At 39.3% G+C, this 21,237-nt stretch overlaps 1 protein-coding gene across 9 annotated transcripts in view; it reads left to right on the top strand.

Moving 5' to 3' along the window:
• Positions 1–21,237, top strand: part of NSD1 (nuclear receptor binding SET domain protein 1) — a 154,843-nt gene that overhangs the window by 73,395 nt on the left and 60,211 nt on the right. For all 9 annotated transcript variants that reach the window (XM_047731419.1, XM_047731423.1, XM_047731425.1 and 6 more), the window contains 2 exons: positions 8,836–9,008; positions 11,378–13,949. In XM_047731419.1, coding sequence (XP_047587375.1) covers positions 8,836–9,008; positions 11,378–13,949 — 2,745 coding nt within the window. The remainder of the gene's footprint in view (positions 1–8,835; positions 9,009–11,377; positions 13,950–21,237) is intronic.

Raw genomic sequence — 21,237 nt, forward strand, 5'->3', positions numbered from 1 at the left:
ATCTTATTATTTTTTAAAGATTTTATTTATTTATTTGACAGAGATCACAAGTAGGCAGAGAGGCAGGCAGAGAGAGGGGGGGAAAGCAGGCCCCCAGCTGAGCGGAGAGCCTGATATGGGGCTCAATCCCATGACCCTGGGAACATGACCCAAGCTGAAGGCAGAGGCTTTAACCTACTGAGCCATCCAGGCGCCCCTACCTCTGTATCTTAAAATTCCATCCTTCTGAAGTACTTTTTACTTCTCACTGTAGAAGTTGTGGATTAGTCATTTTAGTCCTTGTGTTGGGCCTTACCTCATGCCTACCTCCGACATCCTGCTGTCTTACCTGTTTTATTATAATTTTGCTTAGGAATTCAGTGTGTAATGTTATCATGTTAACAATGTACACAGCTTAGCCATGTGATGTCCAGTATTTTCTGTGTCCTTCGAACCTTTTTTTTTTTTTTTTAAGATTTTATTTATTTATTTGTTAGAGAGAGAGAGGGAGCGAGCATGAGCACAGGCAGACAGAGTGGCAGGCAGAGGCAGAGGGAGAAGCAGGCTCCCCGCTGAGCAAGGAGCCCGATGTGGGACTCGATCCCAGGACGCTGGGATCATGACCTGAGCCGAAGGCAGCCGCCCAACCAACTGAGCCACCCAGGCGTCCCTCCTTCGAACCTTTTGATTTTTCTGCAGTTGTCTCTGTGTGCGGGTGTGTTGGTGAAGGAGAGGTTTCTTAGTATTGTATATATTTGTTATTAATTCATAGTAAAACTCTCCTGGTTTTAACTTTTTCCACATGATCTGTTGCATTGTTAATTTGTCATTTTCTGGTTTTTATTTGTTTGTTTGTTTGTTTTTTAAGGCAGGGAGAGGGTGGGTTTAGTGGCATAGGGAGAGAGAGAATCTTAAGTAGGCTCCAGGCCCAGTGTGGAGTCTGACCCAGGGCTCAGATCTCACAGCACTGAGATCATGACCTGAGCTGACATCAAGAATGGTATGTTTAACTGACTGAGCCAATCAGGTGTCCAGGTAATTTGTCGTTTTCATCATCTTGAGGAAATCTCACCTAGAGCCTTACTTACGCTGTTGCCCCTTGAACAACACAGGTTTGAATTGTGCAGTGTAGGTCTTTATATAATCTTTTTCTTTTTTTAAGATTTTATTTATTTATTTATTTGACAGAGATCACAAGTAGGCAGAGAGGCAGGCACAGACAGAGAGGGGGAAGCAGGCTCCCCACTGAGTAGAGAGCCTGATGTGGGGCTCGATCCCAGGACCCTGGGATCACGACCTGAGCTAAAGGCAGAGGCTTTAACCTACTGAGCCACTCTGGTGCCTCAGTCTTTATATATAATCTTCTATACACAGATTCTTTTTCAGTAAATATGCTACAGTATTGTAAATGTATTGTCTCTCCTTACAGGTTTCTTAATAACAATATTAATCTGTTTTCCTTATGATTGTTTTAATAACATTTTCTTTCTCTACCTTACTTTATTGTAAAAATATAGTATATAATACACAAAACATTGTCTGTTTATGTTATCAGTAAGGCTTCTAGTCAGCAATAAGCTGTTAGTAGTTAAGTTTTTGGGAACTCAAAAGTTATATGCAGGTTTCAACTGCACAGAGAGTTGGGACCCCTAACCAGCCCTCTGCCCCCTGCTGCTCCTGGATTATTCAAGGGTCAAGTGTATATTCCTTCAATCTATACTAGTTACTTTCTCTATGTGAATTGCTGTTATCTTGAGGATTCTCTTCAGCTTTCTCTTGTTGAATTCCACGTCTTCCTTGATTTGGGTTTACTCACTCATTTTGAGTATACAGCAAGTCCTTCAGTAGTTTCCTGAGAAAGGGTATATGGAGGCAAATTTTTTGAGACCTTGCATTATCTGAATATGTTTTTATTCTTTTCATACACTTGTTTGATAGTTTGGCTGGTATAAAACACTAGCCTGGAAATCATTATTGCTCATAATTTTTAAGGCATTGCTCCATCTTCTACGTCCAGAGTTGCTATTAAATCAAATTATTTTGAATCTGGTATTTTTCACTGTGTTTTTGTCCATCTCTGATGGCTTGCAGACTCTTCTCTTTGGTCCGGTAGTTCACAAGGCTATATCTTGCTATGAGTCATCCATTGTGGTAGGTACTTGATGGACCCTTTTGATCTCCAAATTTAGTTTTTCTTTCAAGGGCATTTTCTTGAATTATTTCTTTCATTATTTTCTTCCCTTTGTTTATTCCCTCTTCTGTAACTCTTACTCAGATGTTGACTTTCCTGCATTGGACTTAATAATTTTTTCATTTTTTTTTTAAATTATTTTTTTAAAGATTTTATTTATTTATTTGAAACAGAGAGAGATCACAAGTATGCAGAGAGGTAGGCATAGAGAGAGAGAGAGGAGAAAGCAGGCTCCCCGCTGAGCAGAGAGCCCCATGAGGGCCTCGATCCCAGGACCCTGAGATCATGACCTGAGCTGAAGGCAGAGGCTTAACCCACTGAGCCACCCAGGTGCCCTAATTTTTTCATTTTTTTGAGTACAGTTTTGTTTTGCTCTACTTAATATAGTAAGTTTCTTCGGCTTTGTCTTCAAACCCTTTTTTGAGTTTTACATGTCTGCTCTTATGTTCTTAATATTTAAGGATTATCTTTTTGCTCCCTGCATCTTATTTCCTGGGTGCAGTTCTTTTCATTTCTGAAGCTGTTAATGATAGTTTCTGTGAAATTTTCTTCTCTGTACATAGTATGTTTTCAAGTTCTTTTTTTTTCTTTACTCTTTGTACCTTTCTTTGTTCTCTGTTTTTTATGTTTGAAGTTTTCCTCAGATCTCTGTTTTGGATCAGAGAGCAGATGGAGGGGCTCCTGGGTGGCTCAGTCAGTTAAGTGTCTGCCTTCGGCTCAGGTCATGATCCCAGGGTCCTGGGATGGAGTCCTGCATCGGGCTCCCTGCTCAACGGGGAGCCTGCTTCTCTCTCTCTCTCTCTCTCTGCCACTCTGCCTATTTGTGCTCTCTGTCAGATAAATAAAATCCTTGAAAAAAGAATAAAGAGCATGTAGATACTTCTGAATGGTTGGAGTTTGTCAACCTATAATTTTCTTGTAGGATGATTCCCTTTCCCCTCCCAATCCCTTGTCAGTAGTATCTTCTCCATTTCGTTCTTGGCTTGGTGAGATTCCTCAGAGAAGAGTCTAGTCTTCTACCCAGAAAATAAGACTCTGGCTTCTCATATCCCGGGTATTCAGTTGGGGAACTCCATTAAGTGGTTTTAGCATTCAGTTGATTCACTCATTTTTTTTGGTATTGCTGTACTCCTGGGCTATGCTTGGTGTTGCTTAGTCTAGAGACTTTCTATTTTACTCCCAACTAGAGGTGGAAAAAGCTCTAGTCTTTTACTGGGAGAAGGGGAGAGCCATTGACAATGTGGTTTGGAATGGAGGAGGCTGCTTAACCCCTTTCAACCAGTTCTCTGTGTCTTACCCTCTCAAACTCCAGAGTTGTACCAGGTGTTGCCAGTTCATGGGCCTTTTGATGGTGTCTAGATACAGGTGGTTCTTGTTTTTACTCACTGAAGACTTAAAATTTGTCATTCTTAAATCTGTTAAGATAGTTACCATTATACTAATCCATTTGCTTCCCTGCTTGCAGAACTGTGCATACCTGCACAGCTATATAATTTATACTCACTTGTCCTTTCTTGTTCTCCCTGTCATTAAGGGCTTATTACTTGAAAATCTTTTTATTGTAGCTTTAGTGGAGATTAGGAGGGAAAATAATTTAGAAATGTTTATCCAGTTGTTCATCTTGGACCTGGAAATACTCTTAACTTCATCTTGAACAGACTGAGTCAATCTTGCTATCTGACCTTTCATACTTCTTCTAGGATACCCTTTGCAAAGCAATTGGGGAAATCAGATTGCTTCTTAACTTTTCTCAGAGCTTGTCTATTACTCAGTTTTCTTTTTAACTCTCATTACCATCTGACTTTCAACTTTTCCAGATTTTTATTGTTGTTGTTGTTTTTTTTTTTTCCTGGTGCTGCATCCTTTGTGTTTATTTTTTTTAAAACTGCTTTTACTGTTTTTTTTTTTTTTTTTTAAATGGGGTTTCAGAGGGGAACAAAACTAAACTTGAGTATTAGTCTCATTCTTTATCTTTAAAGTTTTCTACTTTAACATTAATAATAGTTTTTAAAAAGATTCTTTTTAAAAAAAAATTTTTTTTTAAAGATTTTATTTATTTGACAGATAGAGATCACAAGTAGGCAGAGAGGCAGGCAGAGAGAGAGAGAAGAGGAAGCAGGCTCCCCGCCGAGCAGAGAGCCCGATGTGGGGCTCGATCCCAGGACCCTGGGATCATGACCTGAGCCGAAGGCAGAGGCTTTAACCCACTGAGCCACCCAGGCGCCCCTTTAAAAAGATTCTTAACTTGTTTTACTAGAGCAGAGAATTACTGTGGCTCTTTGAAGAGAACTAATATTTGAATAAACCTATTGTTCAAAAAGCTCTACCGGTGACTCTACCTGTGGCAGCTTTCACCTTCCATTCATAACCATGATTGCAGGAACCATGGACTTTCTCCATTTCTGGGTGTGCTACTCAGCTTCTGAAAGCTCTGAAATCACCCATTCTCTCCTTTTATTCTACTAACCTTGCTGTATGCAGGGCATTAGTTACCTGGTAATACAGTATGTACTAGTTTTTAATTTTATGGGCATTTGGTGCAGGGAAACCCTCCCTTTGCTTCTAATATTTCTCTCTCATCCTTGACTTTTGTGTTCTCTTCTTAAAATAATCACTATTTTTATCTAATTTTTTAAAAAATTCTTTTTATTTTCCTTTGCTGGATCCTCTTCTACTTTGCCATTCAGGTAGGTAATTCTTTATTTTTAGTTTTATTTATTTTTATTTTTACTTCTCTCTCTCTCTCAAGTTTGTTTATTTACTTATTTATTTATTTATTTTTAGTAATCTGCACCCAACATGGTGCTCAAAGTCACGATCCTTGATCAGTAGTTACATGCTCTTTCGACTGAGCCAGACAGGAGCCCCTATTTTCTATTCTTTTTGAATAGCAGTCTTATTAACTCTTGAGTTTTAACTGTTATCGGTAAACTTAATTTATATACACAATACTAGTGCTTTCCTCAGGGTTCACATCTGCAAGCCCAGCTGTGTACTTGAAGCTTTCACTTGGATGTCCTTTAGGCACTTGAGCTTACCTTATTGAAAACTGACCTAATTATTTTCCTCCTCAGACCAGTACTTCTTTATTTCCCGCCTTGGTGAATAGATCCCTGCCACCTAGTCATATACCCCAAATTCTTAGGAGTCACCCTTTCTTCCTTCTTTGTGCCCTTATACCATTAGATCTTTTATTTTCTATAGAACTTTTTTGAGATATAATTTACAACTTAAAATTCACCCCTTTAAAGTATACAATTCAGTGAATGGTTTTTAGTATATTCAGAGTTGAGTAATTACCACGAGTAGTCAGTTTTAGGACATTTTCATCATGCCCCCAAAAAACCTTAAACCATTTATCTGCCTGCTCCCCAGTCTTCTTTCCCTTTACACTTCTTTGCCCTAAGTAACAAGTAATACATTTCTATCTCTATAGATTTGCACATTCTGGACATTTCATATAAATGGAATCATATACTATGTGGTCCTTTGTGACTACTTCTTTCACTTAGCGTAATGCTTTCGAAGTCTATATATGTATGAGTATTTCATTCTGTTTCATGGTAAATGTATTCCATTGTATGGATAGATCACATTTTATTTATGAATTCATCAGTCGGTGGACATTTGGACTATTTCTACCTTATGGCTGTTCAGAATAGTGCTGCTGTGATATTTGTTTATAAGTTTTAGTGTGGACATAATGTTTTCAAATCTTTTGCATATATACCCAGGGGTAGAATTGCTGGCTCACATGTTAACTCTCTCTAGCTTTTTGAGGTACTGCCAGATTGCTTTGAAAAGCTGCTACACCAGCTCAGATTTCCATCAGCATAAGTGAGGGTTCTGATTTCTCTGTGTCCTCACCAATACTTGTTAATTTGACCTCTTTTCTATTGTGCTAAAATATATGTAACAAATTTACCATTTTATTTTTTATTTACTTTAAAAAATATTTTTATTTATTTATTTATTTATTTATTTGAGAGAGTGGGTGGTGGTGAGGGGAGGAGCAGAGGGAGAGGGTAAAGCAGACTCAATGCTGAGCATAGAGCCCAACCTGGGGCTAGATTCCACAATTCCGAGATCATGACCTGAGCCGAAACCAAGAGCTGGATGCTTGACCAACTGAGCCACCCAGGCACCCCACAAATTTACCATTTTAACCATTAAAAAAATATTATTGGGTTGGGGGACAGAGGTAGAAGTAGAGAGCCTCAAGCAAACTCTGCACTGAGTTTGGAGCCTGACATGGGGCTCAGTCTCAGAATCCTGAGATCATGACTTGAGCCAAAACCAAGAATCAGACCCTCAACTGGCTGTGCCACCCAGGTGTCCCCATTTTAACCATTTTTAAGTGTACAGTTTAGTGGTATTAAGTACATTCACATTGTTGTGCAATTATTACCACTGTACATATCCAGAACCTTTTCATATTTTTACACTTTTCAGTGTATAAATCCATACCCATTTGATAAGAATTAGCCCCTGGTCAGTACTGTTCCACTTATTTCCCTATGAATTTGACTATTCTAGGTCCATCATATAAGTAGAATTATTTGTTTATTTGTGTCTGGCTTATTTCACTTAGCATAATGTCTTTAAAGTTCATCCATGTTTCAGTATTTCATACATTTTCAGTCTCAGTAATACTCTGTTGAATGTGTATACCACATTTTGTTCATCCTTCAGTGGACATTTGGGTTATTTCCATGTTTTGGCTGTTTTGAATAATAATGGTATGAACACTGGTGTTCAAATATCTATTCCGATCTTTTTTTTCCTCTGTTTAAGTTTTATTTTTATGTAAGTAATCTCTATACCCACTATGAGCCTTGAACTCACGACCTCAGCCAAGATCAAGAGTGCATGCTCTTCGACCTGAATCAGGCAGGAGCCCTTCTGACTTTTTATTACTTGTTAAGTCCTTTTGTTTTATCTCTAAAAAGTATATTTCAAATTTTGTTTTTTTGATTCCCAGTGTTACTGCTTTAAGTTCTAGTCATCTTGCATGTACACTATTTTGGTAATCTCTTGTCTACTGAGTCTTCTCTCTGTTTCCTCTTGAATGTGTTATTCCAAGGTCAAGAAGATTTATCTTTCTAAAACCCAAAACTGAGCCTGTGGTTCCACGGTTTAAATGAGACTCCTTAACGACAAGAGCTCATACAGTGGTCAGGCTCTTAACCTGGCATCAAGCTCTTTCAGGTCTAGCCACTGCTTATTACCTGCTACGTTTTTATGATTCAGTGTTCTGAACTACTTTTAATTCCCAGCTATTTGTTTATTCATTCATGCCTTTGAAGGTTCTGGGCCTTTATACTGGAATTCTCTCCTTAACAAACTATTTACCTTTAAAAATTCTGCTTGGATGTTCCATTTGTCCTCCAGTTAGTGATCTCCACTGTTTTGTTTTGTTTTAAGATTTATTCATTTATTTATTTGAGAGAGCTGGAGACCATGCACATGGGTGAAGGGAGGGGTGGGGGGAGGGAATCTTTAAGCAGACTCCCCACTGAGCACGGAGGGGCTCCATCCCAGGATTTGAGATCATGACCTGAGCTGCAATCAAGAGTTGGCCACTTAAATGACTGAGCTGTCCAGATGCCCCACTGATCTTCATTTTTTAATGTTATTTTAAAAAAGTGAATGTTTGCTTAAGCAGCCTACTCTTGGTTTTGGCTCAGGTCGTGTATTCGAGCTCCATGTTGGGCTCCATGCTCAGACATGGAGTCTGTTTAAAAAATTCTGTCTCCCTTTTCCTCTGCCCCTCCCTTAATTCCGCTCTGCATGCATGCTCTCTCTCTCATAAATAAATCTTAAAAAAAAAAAAAAAGTGAATGTTTATATTATTGCAATTCTTTTACTGTAATCTATTTGTATATCTCTTACCACCAGGCAGTAGGTTTCTTTTTTGTCTATTTATAGTGCTGATACATCATAAATGTTCACACTGTGTTGATTGAATTTGCTTATTTATGGGAGAACTATGTACTTCTCAAATTAACCTTTTGAAATTCTATATAGATACATATATATCTTACCAATTTTAATCCCCCTTTATAGGTGGTTTCTATGGAAGGATTTAATAGGTTGAGACTAAGGAGGTCAGTTTTTTCATAGATCTTGTTTTTGAAATGGTCTAGAAATCAAAATTCAGCCAGGTTGTAATTTTATTTATTAAGTGGGACTCGATCCCAGGACCCTGGGATCATGACCTGGGCCGAAGGCAGCCACCCAGGTGCCCCTTTTTATTAAACTCTTACATGTTTTCTTTCTTTCCTTTTTAAAAGATTTTATTTATTTATTTATTTGACACAGAGAGAGAGAGAAAGACAGTAAGAGAGGGAACACAAGCAGGGGGATTGGGAGAGGAAGAAGCAAGCTTCCCACTGAGTAGGGAGCCTGATGCAGGGCTTGATCCTGAGACCCTGGGATCATGACCTGAGCCTAAGGCAGATGCTTAATGACTGAGCCACCCAGGCACCCCTCTTACGCATTTTCTTGCCACATAAATTGAATATATAAAATTTCCACTCTGTGATCTCTTGTTCTTCTTGCTTTTTTTAAGTAGAGATTTCTTTGGCAGTAGTGATATGGCTGTTCTCTTGAAGATGAACAGTCATCTTTTTAAAGTAATGACACTGGTTCTTATTTTTGTCTAGTTTCAAACCGGAGGCCCTATCGACAATACTACGTGGAGGCTTTTGGGGACCCTTCAGAGAGAGCCTGGGTGGCTGGAAAAGCAATCGTCATGTTCGAAGGCAGACATCAGTTTGAAGAGCTACCTGTTCTTAGGAGAAGAGGGAAGCAAAAAGAAAAAGGATATAGGCACAAGGTAAAAAAATAAATAAATAAAGCCTCTCTAATTATCTTCTTTGGGGTGGACAGGGAAGAGGCAAGGAAGAAGTCTTACAGTTTTTAAATGTAAGTTATTTCCTTTGATAGTAGGTATTTGTGAGAAAATTGATGGAAGCAGTATTTTTCCTGGGATGAAATAGGACCAGCCTTCCATATATTTACAATTCTCAATTTTTTGAGAAATGATTTCAGATAACTTTTGCCTTGTCACTTAGATGTGACAGTATAAAATGACATGACCAGTCTTCCTTTGTCTTACTTCTTATAAGAAGAAAATGATCATTGAAATGAAATATTCTATTTCTCACTCCGTGGATTAATTATTTCTCTAAAAAATGAGAAAGATAAAACTGTAAACATTTTTGTTTGTTGTCTTGGCTTTTGTTTGTTTTTATTCACAGACAAGTGCGCTCCTTAATCTTTATCCTATTTCACCCATCTTCCTTCTGGTAACCATCAGTTTGTTCTCTATAGTTTCAAGAGTCTGTTTCTTTGTATTTCTTTCTCTTTTATTCCCTTTGCTCTTTTTTTTTTTTTTTTTTTTTTTTTAATTTATCTGACACAGAGGTAGAGAGTACAAGTAGGCAGAGCAGTAGGCAGAGGGAGAAGGAGAAGCAGATTTTCTGCTGAGCAGGGAGCCCGATGCAGGGCTTGATCCCAGGACCCTGGGATCATGACCTGAGCAGAAGGCAGCAGCTTAACTGACTGAGCCACCAGGCGCCCCTGCTCTTTTGTTTCTTAAATTACATGTATGAGTAAAATCATAACGGGATTTGTCTTTGACTGATCGACTGACTGATTTTACTTAGCACTGTTACTCTCTAGCTTTATCCAAGTTGTTGCAAATGGTGGTTTTCTGGTTTTTGTATGGGGTGATTCATGCTTAATATTGCGGTTTCAAGCCCAGTTACGTTTTAATAAAGAATATTGTGTTTTTCTTCCATTTGTTTGATATTTGTGTTAAAGTTGGGTGAGTCAAATTTTGTTTTATTTCTTTTAATATTCCTTTGTAGTCAATTCTAGAAGGTGAAATATTTCCTATTCGATTAGTGTTTCGTCTTCTCTGTGTATAAATGCTTAATAATCGTTATTAGGATAAGTTAGAGTCATTATGTAGTCCCTAATGTTTCTTAGTTGACTTCTCTAAAACTAGTATAATAATATGTACCCTCCAGACTGTTGGGAAATTAGAAATAATTATAAATATTTAATATGTGATAAATTGGATGTCCTGAAATAACTAGTATATGCTATTGTTACAATGAAGGAGGCTAACTGCATCAGTTCTAATACTTTGGGTGGTTGGTGGTAGGGAGGTATTACAAGCTTTTGTGTCAAGCCTTTAGTTATGTAGCTTAACCAAGCCCCTTTTCAAAGGATTTCAGTAGGGCTTTCAGATTCTGGAAAGTTGTTTTACTCTTGTCACAGTTATGAGAATTAATGAGTGTGTATAAAATAGATTAGATGGTCAGCTCATTGCTTTATAAGAGGAGGCTATCTTTCCAGTGACCTGAATTTTTTCATGCTCAGTGGAATATCCCTTTTATAAGTATTAAAATATAGTTAGCTAATAGTTAGAACCTTGACTGATAACTGTTGTATGAAGCCAGGGAGGAAAAGAAGAGTTTGAAAAAACATTTCACAGAGCATCAGTATCTCCATCTGTGAAGAATCAACAAAGGCACGTATGTAATACCCAAGGTGTTTTGGTGTCTCTGGACATAACTCAGCCCAGGAGACTGCTTGGTTATAATCCAGATTTTATGTAACGTGTATTGAATAATTAGATACAACACCAGAAATAAAGGGGTCTAGGGATAACGAGAGGTTCCAGTTTAGGGTCTCCTAGGGTAGAGGTCCTCATTTTTCCTGTCCTCATTTTTCCATGTTTATCTTCTTTAGCGTTTTGCTTTCTCTTACACATACACAGCTGAGCAAGTGCTTGGCCTTCATAAGTCAGGAAGTAAATAAGTCCTATTGTAAAGTGTGGAGGGCTAAATGGGAAGGGTCTTATTATTCCTTGATTTAGTAATGTAATGTTTATTAGTAATGCAGTCCTAGTTATGGTCTACTCTTTTGTCCTTATAAAGGAGGGAGAGCAGAGGATTAATCTTTCCTCTAATGATAGATCTTGGTGGTAGAAGTAGATTTGAGGAATCCCCCATTGTTTGGCTTTGGGTGAACAGTGGGTACTAAACACCTAGCTAGTACCATAAAAGTATCGTTGAAGAAGTTACAAGGCTTGGAAGAGTTTCTTGAGAGGTCTTTGCTCATAATCTCTCTATTCCCTTTTGCTTTTTTTTTTTTTTTTGATAAGTGATAATCTTTTTCTCCTTTAAATTTAAGGTTCCTCAGAAAATTTTGAGTAAATGGGAAGCCAGTGTTGGTCTTGCTGAACAGTACGATGTTCCCAAAGGGTCGAAGAACCGAAGATGTGTCACCAGTTCAATCAAGTTGGACAGTGAGGAGGATATGCCATTTGAGGACTGTGCAAATGATCCTGAATCAGAACATGACCTGTTACTTAATGGCTGCTTGAAATCTCTGGCTTTTGACTCTGAACATTCTGCAGATGAGAAGGAAAAGCCTTGTGCTAAGTCTCGAGCCAGGAAGAGTTCTGATAATCCAAAAAGGACTAGTATGAAAAAGGGCCACATGCAATTTGAAGCACATAAGGAAGAACGAAGGGGAAAGATTCCAGAGAACCTCGGCCTAAACTTTATTTCTGGGGATGTATCTGATAAGCAGGCCTCTAATGAACTTTCCAGGATAGCAAACAGCCTCACAGGGTCCAGCACTGCCCCAGGAGGTTTCCTGTTTTCTTCTTGTGCGAAAAACACGGCAAAGAAAGAATTTGAGACTTCAACTTGTGACTCTTTACTGGGCTTGTCTGAGGGTGCCTTGATCTCTAAACGTTCTGGGGAGAAGAAGAAACTCCAACGAGGTTTGGTGTGTAGTTCAAAAGTGCAGCTCTGTTATATTGGAGCAGGTGATGAAGAAAAGCGAAGTGATTCTATTAGTATCTGTACCACTTCTGATGATGGAAGCAGTGATCTGGACCCCATAGATCACAGTTCAGAGTCTGATAACAGTGTCCTTGAAATTACAGATGCTTTTGATAGAACAGAGAATATGTTATCTGTGCAGAAACATGAAAAGGTAAAGTATACTAGGTATCCTGCCACAAACACTAAGGTAAAAGCAAAGCAAAAGTCCCTCATTACTAACTCACATACAGACCACTTAATGGATTGTACTAAAACAGCAGAACCTGGAACTGAGACATCTCAGGTTAATCTCTCTGATCTTAAAGTATCTACTGTTGTCCGCAAACCCCAATCAGATTTTAGAAATGATGGTTTCTCTCCAAAATTCAACACACCATCAAGCATTTCCAGTGAGAACTCACTAATAAAAGGTGGGGCTACAAATCAAGCTCTTTTACATTCAAAAAGCAAACAGCCCAAGATCCGAAGTATAAAGTGCAAACATAAAGAAAATCCAGTTGTAGTGGAACCTCCAGTTACAAATGAGGACTGCAGTTTGAAATGCTGCTCTTCTGATACCAAAGGCTCTCCTTTGGCCAGCATTTCCAAAAGTGGGAAAGTGGATGGGCTAAAACTACTGAGCAACATGCATGAGAAAACCAGGGATTCAAATGACATAGAAACAGCAGTGGTGAAACATGTTCTGTCAGAGTTGAAGGAACTCTCTTATAGATCCTTAAGTGAAGATGTGAGTGACTCTGGAACATCAAAGCCTTCAAAACCATTACTTTTTTCTCCTGCCTCGGGTCAGAATCATATACCTATTGAACCAGATTACAAATTCAGTACATTGTTAATGATGTTAAAAGATATGCATGATAGTAAGACTAAGGAGCAGCGGTTAATGACTGCTCAGAACTTGGTCTCTTATCGGAGTCCTGGTCTTGGAGACTGTTCTACGAGTAGTCCTGTAGGTGCATCTAAGGTCTTGGTTTCAGGAAGCTCCACTCACAGTTCAGAAAAAAATGGAGATGGCACTCAGAACCCAGTCCGTCCTAGCCCTAGTGGGGGTGACCCTGCAGTGTCTGGAGAGTTGTCTGTATCTGTACCTGGCTTAGTGTCTGACAGAAGAGACGTCCCTGCTTCTGGTAAAAGTCGCTCAAACTGTGTTACTAGGCGCAACTGTGGGCGATCAAAACCATCATCTAAACTGCGAGATAGTTTTTCAGCCCAGATGGGAAAGAACACATTGAACCGTAAAGCCTTAAAGACTGAGCGCAAAAGAAAACTCAACCGACTTCCAGCTGTAACTCTTGATGCTGCACTGCAGGGAGACAGAGCAAGTGGGGTTGCAGAGAATGGTTCCTCAAGAGGTGGGCTAGAGGACCCTGGTAAAGAGGAACCCCTTCAGTTAATGGGCCATTTAACAAGTGAAGACAGCGCCCATTTTTCTAGTGTTCATTTTGATAACAAAGTCAAGCAGTGTGACCCTGATAAAATTCCTGATAAAGTCTCCTCTTTTGAAAACAGAAAAGGCCCAGAGGTGGATACTGAAATGAACAGTGAGAATGATGAACCCAATGGTGTAAATCAAGCGGTGCCTAAAAAGCGGTGGCAGCGTTTAAACCAAAGGCGCACTAAACCTCGAAAGCGCACTAACAGATTTAGGGAGAAGGAAAACTCTGAGGGTGCCTTTGGGGTTTTGCTTCCTGCTGACCCCGCAAAGAAGGGGGATGAGTTCCCAGAGCATAGACCTCCTACGTCAGCAAACATACTGGATGATACGCTGGCAGATCCAAATCATGCCAGCTGCTTAGATGCAGTTGGACCACGGTTGACTGTTTGTGATAAATCCAGTGCCAGCATCGAAGAGATGGAAAAAGAGCCGGGAATTCCCAGTTTGACACCCCAGCCTGAGCTCCCTGAACCAGGTAAGGACTCCTGAGACAATGATAAGGATTAGAGAAGTGGTGATAATGTTACCCATCTGAAGTTGGTCTGTTTTGATGGCAGGGCAAGTGTAAATTGGGAGGAAAGTGCTATCCCTTGAAGGAAGAGCTTTACATGTAGGATCTGAATCTTGAGGGCCAGGTTTCCATATACTTTCAGAAATTATGTTTCACCAGAAGCTCTCCCTCTTTTATAAAATTTTGAGATAGAATGAGAGAGAGCACAAGGGTAGGGGGCAGAGGGAGAGGGAGATGCAGACTCCCCACTGAGTAGAGAGCCCGATGGGGGGCTCAATCCCAGAACCCTGGGATCATGACATAGAGTTGCTTAACAGTAACATGACCAGATGCTTAACCTACCTACTGACCCATCCAGGTGCTCCCACCCTGACCTTTTTAAATCTGTGAACTTTTTGGAACTCAGTCTGGCATTGTATTATTGAGAAGCCCTGAGCCTAAAATTTATGTATAGTTATTAGTTTACAGAAAGTGAATAGATTTTATTGAATGTTAGGCTTCCTTTACACAATTTAAGGAAGGTCCACTGATTATGTAGACAAAGGGACATTTGCTTTGGGGGAGAAAGAAGGTATTCTGTAGTACTTATTTGAAGGCTTTAGATGTCTTAACTTCCCTTCTGTAACAAGGCTTGAGAACAACAAAAAACTGAAATACTAGGGTATCTTACCTTAGCAGCAAAAGAAAAACAGCCGAAGTCTTTCAAGATATTAATATTGTACATTATAAGTTTTTTTTTTTTTTAAGATTTTATTTATTCATTAGAGAGAGAGACAGAGAGAGCACAGGCAGGGGGAGAGCCTGATGGAGAGGGAGAAGCAGACTCCTTGCTAAGCTGGGAGCCAGACATGGGGCTCAATCCCTGGACCTTGACCTGGGATCGTGACCTGAGCCAAAGCAGATGCCCAACCATCTGAGTCACCTAGGTGCCCCTACAGTATGGTTGTTGAGGGTAAAACTATCCTTAAACATAAGACTCTCAAAGTTGCTTACTGTAGTAGATTTTTTTTTAAAAATATTTTATTTATTTATTTGGCAGACAGAGATCACAAGTAGGCAGAGAGGCAGGGTGAGAGAGAGAGAGAGAGGAGGAAGCAGGCTCCCCACTGAGGTGAGAGCCTGACGTGGGGCTTGATCCCAGGACCCTGGGATCATGACCTGAGCCGAAGGCAGAGGCTTAACCCACTGAACCACCCAGGCGCCCCACTGTAGTAGATTTTTTTAAACAGCTTTATTGAGATACAAATCAATACCATGAAATATCTATCGTTTTTTAAAGTTTATACCTCAGTGATTTTTATTATATTCACAGACTTCTGCAGTCATCAACATAATCAATTTTGGAATATTTGCATCACCCAGGAAAGAAGCATAGTACCCTTTATTAACCTCCCTTCATTTCTCCCCAGTCTATAGGTTTTCCTGTTCTATACATTTCATGTTAATAGAATCATACAATATGTAGTACTTTGGTGTTTGGTTCTTTGAGTTAGCATGTAGCAATGCTTTATTTTTATTGTGGTAAAAAATACATAAATTTACCTTCTGAACAAGTTTAAACCGTACAGTATTACTGTATGCACATTATTGAAGAGTAGATCTTTAGAACTTTTTCATCTTCCATGTCTGAAACCATACTGAATTGAACAACAGTTTTTTACTTTTCCCCCACCGCCTGGCAACCACCATTCTCTATCTGTTTTTATAAGTTGGATTACTTTATATATCTCATGTAAGTGGAATCATGTACTATTTGTCTTTTTGAGATTGAATTATTTCGTTTAGCATAATGTCTTCAGGGTTCATTCATGTTTTAGCATATGACACGATTTCTATTTTTCTTGAAGCTGAATAATAGTCCATTGTATGTGTAAACCATATATTTTTTTTTTTCTATTCATCTGTCAGCAGACATTTAGGATTGGACATTTAAGTTGCTTCTATCTTGGCTATTGTGAATAAAACTGTACTGAATATGGGTGTGAAAATCTCTCTTTGGGATCACATTTTCAGTTCTTTTAGATGTATGCCAGAATTGGAAGTGATCATATGGGAATTCTGTTTTTAGTATTTTGAGGAAACTCCATACTGTTTTCCATAGTGGCTGCACATTTTATAATCCTACCAACAGTGCATTTAGTGTTTCAATTTCTTCATATCCTCACCAGCACCTGTTATTTTTTTTTTTTTTTTAAATAGTGGCCATCCTAACAGGTGTAAGATGATAGCTCATTGTGGTTTTGATTTTCCTTTCCCCAGTGATTAGTGATGTTGAGGATCTTTTCATATGCCCGTTGGCCATTTGTGTATCTTCTTTGAAGAAATCGGGGCGCCTGGGTGGCTCAGTGGGTTAATCCTCTGCCTTTGGCTCCGGTCATGATCCTGGGGTTCTGACATCAAGCCCCACATCGGGCTCTCTGCTCAGTGGGGAGCCTGCTTCCCCCTCTCTCTGCTTGCCTCTCTGCCTCCTTGTGATCTCTGTCAAATTTAAAAAAAAAAAAAATCTTAATTAAAAAAAAAAAAAGTCTCTCCAGGTGCTTTGACCATTTTTGAATCGGCATGTTTTGTTACTGAGTTCAAGGCTTTCTCCCTCCTTCCTTCCTTCCCTCCCTTCCTACGTTCCCTCCTTTTTTCTTTCTTTTTCCCCCTTATTTGGTAAATGGTTTGCAGATATTTTCTTTCATTTTGTAGGTTGATTTTTTTTTCACTATGTTAATTGTTTACTTTGCTGTGCAGAAGGTTTTAAGTTTGATGCAGTCCAGTTTGTCTATTTTTGCTTTTGTGATGCTTTTACTTGTTATCAAATAAATCATTGCTTTCATTCCAGTCATGAATCAGTTTTTTTCCCTTGCTTTTTTTGGAGTGCTATAGTTTCAGATCTTAGATTTAGGTCTTTGATCCATTTTGAGTTAGTTTTTGTATATGGTGTAAGATAAGGATCCATCTTTTGCATGTGGATATCCACTTTTCCGAGCACCATTTATTGATGAGACCATCCTTTCCCCATTGTGTAGTCTTAGCATATTGGTCAAAGATAATTTGATAATACACTTAGGGTTTATTTCTGCGTTCTCCTTTTTGTTCCATTGACCTATACGTCTGTCATTATGGCAATATCATATTGAAATGTAGCTTTATAATATATTTTGAAGAAAGGATGTATTTGTTCTTTGCCAAGATTATTTTTGGGTATTTAGTGTTCATTAAGATTCCACGTGAATTTTAGGATTTTTTTTTCCTGTTTCTGCAAAAAATGCTGTTGGAATATTGGTAGAAAGTGCCCGGCTGTCTCAGTTCATAGAACATGTGATTTTTTATCTCAAGGTCATGAGTTCAAGCCACATGTTGGGCCTAGACCTTACTTAAAAAAACGTTGAGGGACACCTGAGTGGTTCAGTGGGTTAAGTGTCCAGCTCTTGTTTTGGCTGAGGTTATGATCTCATGGGTTGTGAGATGGAGCATTGTCATTGGGCTTTGTGCACAGCCGGGAGTCTGCTTAAAGATTCTCTCCTTTTGCCCCTCCCCTCCCCAATCGTGTGCATATGTGCTCTCTTGCTTTCCCTCTCTCCAAAATAAATAAATCTTTAAAAAAAAAAAAAGTGTTGAATTTTGTCAAGCCTTGTCTGCATCACTTGAGATAGTCATGTGATTTTCTTCATTTTGGTAACATTTGTATTACATTAACTTTTTTATATGTTGAATCCTCTTTCCATTCCTGGGGTGAATCCCACTTGGTCATGGTGTATTGAATTCAGTTTGCTAATTTTTGTTGAGAATTTTTTTTTTTTTTAAAGATTTATTTATTTATCTGACAGAGAGAAATCACAAGTAGGCAGAGAGGCAGGCAGAGAGAGAGGAGGAAGCAGGCTCCCTGCTGAGCGGAGAGCCCGACGCGGGGCTCCATCCCAGGACCCTGAGATCATGACCTGAGCCGAAGGCAGCAGCTTAACCCACTGAGCCACCCAGGCGCCCCTTTGTTGAGAATTTTTGCAGCAATGTTCATAAGGAATATTGGTTAACTTTTTTTTTTTTAAAGTATATTGTCTGTCTTTGGTATGAGAGCAATGCTCACCTCATAAAATGAGTTTGGAAATGTTCTGTCCTCCTCAGTTTTTTGGAAGCATTTGAAAAGGTTTGGCATTAATTAATTTTTAGATGCTTGGTAGATTTCTCCAGTGAAGCTATCTCATCCTGGTCTTTTCTCGTTTCAGAGGCTTTTGATGATTGATTTAATCTCCTTACTAATTCAGATTTTGTATTTCTTCATGATTCAGTCTTGGTAGATGGCATGTTTCTAGAAATTTCTAGGTTATTCAGTTTGTTGGCATGCAGTTGTTCATAGTATTCTTTTATAATTCTTTTGTTTCTGTGGTATCAGTCGAAATGACTTTAATTTCTGGTTTTAGTTATTGGTGTCTTTTTTTCCTTAGTTAATGTAGCTAAGGACTTTCCAGTTTTATTGATCATTAATAAAAATCAGTGCTTAGTCTTGATATTTTTAATTTTCTGTTTATTTCTGCTCTAATATTTATTATTTCCTTTCTGCTAACTCTGGGTTTAGTTTATTCTTATTCCTTGAAGTATAAAAATAAGGTTATTGATTTGAGATTTTTTTTTATTATAAGAGAGAACTCAAGCAGGGGTGAGAGGAGAGAGAGAAGCAGACTCTGTGCTGAGCAGGAAGCCTCATGTGGGCTTCAATCCCAGACTTATGAACTGAGCCCAAGGCAGATGCATAAATGACTAAGCTGCTCAGGTGCCCTGAAATCTTTTTTTTAATGTAGGTGCTTCCTGCTGTAAACTTCTTAGTACTTCCTTTACTGGATTTCATAAGTTGAGGTATGTAGTATTTTCATATTTGTCTCAAGATGTTTTCTAATTTTTTCATGGGACTTCTCTGACACATTGGTTGTTCAGGAGTATGTTGATTTTCATACATTTGTGGATTTTCCAGTTTTCCAACTGCTAGAGTTCCAGCCCATTGTGATTAGAAAAGATAATGCTATGATTTCAGTTTTCTTATATTTCCAAGACTTGATTTGTGGTTTGTCATGATTTACCCTGGAAAACAGTTCATGTATGCTTAAGAAGAATGTGTATTTTGCTGCTATAAGGTGGAGTGAGTGTTCTGTATATGTCTGTTAGATCCATTTGATAAATAGTGATGTTCAGATTTTCCAGTTTTTTATTGATGATCTATCTAGGTGTTATACCCATTATTGAAAGCCAGGTATTATACTCCACTATTATTGTTTGAGTGTTTCAAACTCCTGTCAATTCTGTGTTTGCTTCATATATTTTGGTGCTCTGATGTTGTATGCACATATACTTATATTTGTTATCTTCCAAAGTATGTGGATGGTTTTTGGTTATTTATTTATTTATTTAAAGATTTTATTTATTTGACAGAGATCACAAGTAGGCAGAGAGGCAGGCAGAGAGAGAGCAGGAAGCAGGCTCCCTGCGGAGGAGAAAGCCCGATGCAGGGCTGGATCCCAGGACCCTGGGATCATGACCTGAGCGGAAGGCAGAGGCTTTAACCCACTGAACTTCCCAGGCGCCCCTGTTTGTTTGTTTGTTTGTTTTTTTATTTATTGATTTATTTGACAGAGATCACAAGTAGGCAGAGAGGCAGGCAGAGGGGGCAGGTTGTGTGTGTGTGTGGGGGGGGGAGCAGGCTTCCCGCTGAGCAGAGAGCCCTATTCAGGGCTTGATCCCAGGACCATGGGATCATGACCTGAGCCGAAGGCAGAGGCTTTAACCCACTGAGCCATCCAGGCGCCCCTGTTTGTTTGTTTTTAAAGAGAGAGCTGGGTTGGGGTGCTGAGGGAGAGGGAGAGAGAGATTCTTAAGATTCAAGCTCCCATCTGGGAGGTTGATCTCACAACCCTGAGATCGTGACCTGGGCCGAAATCTACAGTTGCATGCTTAACCACCTAAGGCACCCAGGCACTCCTGGAGATTTGTTTGGACCCTTTGATTAGGGTCGTGTTTCCCTGTTTCTTTGTGTACTTGGTGATCCATCCGTCCCCGCCCCCCGAGTTCTATGCATTTGAATAAGAACCACTTTTAAGTCTTTAGGGATTGGCTCTGGACATTTCACCAATCACCTCAATAGGATATTCTGGAAACCTCTGAATGGTGGGCTTCTCTGGGCTTGTATGTGTAATTTCCTAATTAGGGAGTTCTGTTTCTTTTTCGGGGCTTGTAATCTTGCTCCCTCTAGTGTTTTTCTGCAGTACTGAAGGCTTACTTGTGTCACTGAAACTTTTCCCTTAGTGGCTTCCAGGTATTCAAAGAGTACTGATTCCCCGTTTGCTCTCAAAAGCAGGCAAGACAGATGCTAACTAGCCCCTTGGGCAATTCTCTAGGAATCCAGATTGCCAAATGCTGGCTCCAGTCTTTAACCTTGAGGAGTATAAATTTAGTACCTTCTCCTGATCTCATCAAACTGTGCTGGCCTTTGACTACCTCATCGCAAGCCATCTGGTTCCTCAGCATGCTGCCCATTCTCTGCCTTGTCTTCAGCAGCCCTCATGAATCCAAACTATGTGGGTTCTGTTAGTGGTTCCAGTCCTGTTAAACAGTCTGGTCTCTTGGGCAGCCCTTTGAAAAGCTGGTGTGTTGGACACAAGCTCCCCATCCCCAGCTCCCTCACTTCCCCCAACCATGAGGGGAGCTTTGCCTGCATTGGGAGTGGCAGTCTCAGATAAAGTGAACTGGCTTTTTTTTTAACCCGTTTTGATGCTATAGTTCTTGTCTTTTGAACTTGCCTGCAGCCTCCTAACTGGTTTCTAGAGTACTCCTGTAGGGGCTCCAGTTCTACCATCTTACTGTCACTACTCTTTCCTCATGTCCTTTTTTTTTTTTTTTTTTTTTTAAAGATTTATTTATTTATTTATTTTCAGAGCTAGAGCACATATGTGCAGAAGCAAGAGGGGCAGAGGGAGAGAGAAACTCCAAGGAGACTTGGGCAGAATGCAGAGCCTGGCACAGGGCTCCATTCCACAACCCTGAAATTAACAACCTGAGCCATAACTAAGAGTTGGACACTTAACCGACTATGCCACCCAGGCCAACCCTGTTTCATGTCTTTTTAATGCCAAATAATACTCCATTGTATGAACAAACCATTTTTATTATTTCATCAACTGATAGATATTTGGGTTGTTTCCACATTTTGGCCTTTATGAATAATGGTATTATTTGAACATTTGTGTGCCATGGTTTGTATGGCTATATTTTCATTTCT

The sequence above is a fragment of the Lutra lutra genome, chromosome 5 (assembly GCF_902655055.1).
Source record: "Lutra lutra chromosome 5, mLutLut1.2, whole genome shotgun sequence".
Taxonomy (NCBI): domain Eukaryota; kingdom Metazoa; phylum Chordata; class Mammalia; order Carnivora; family Mustelidae; genus Lutra; species Lutra lutra.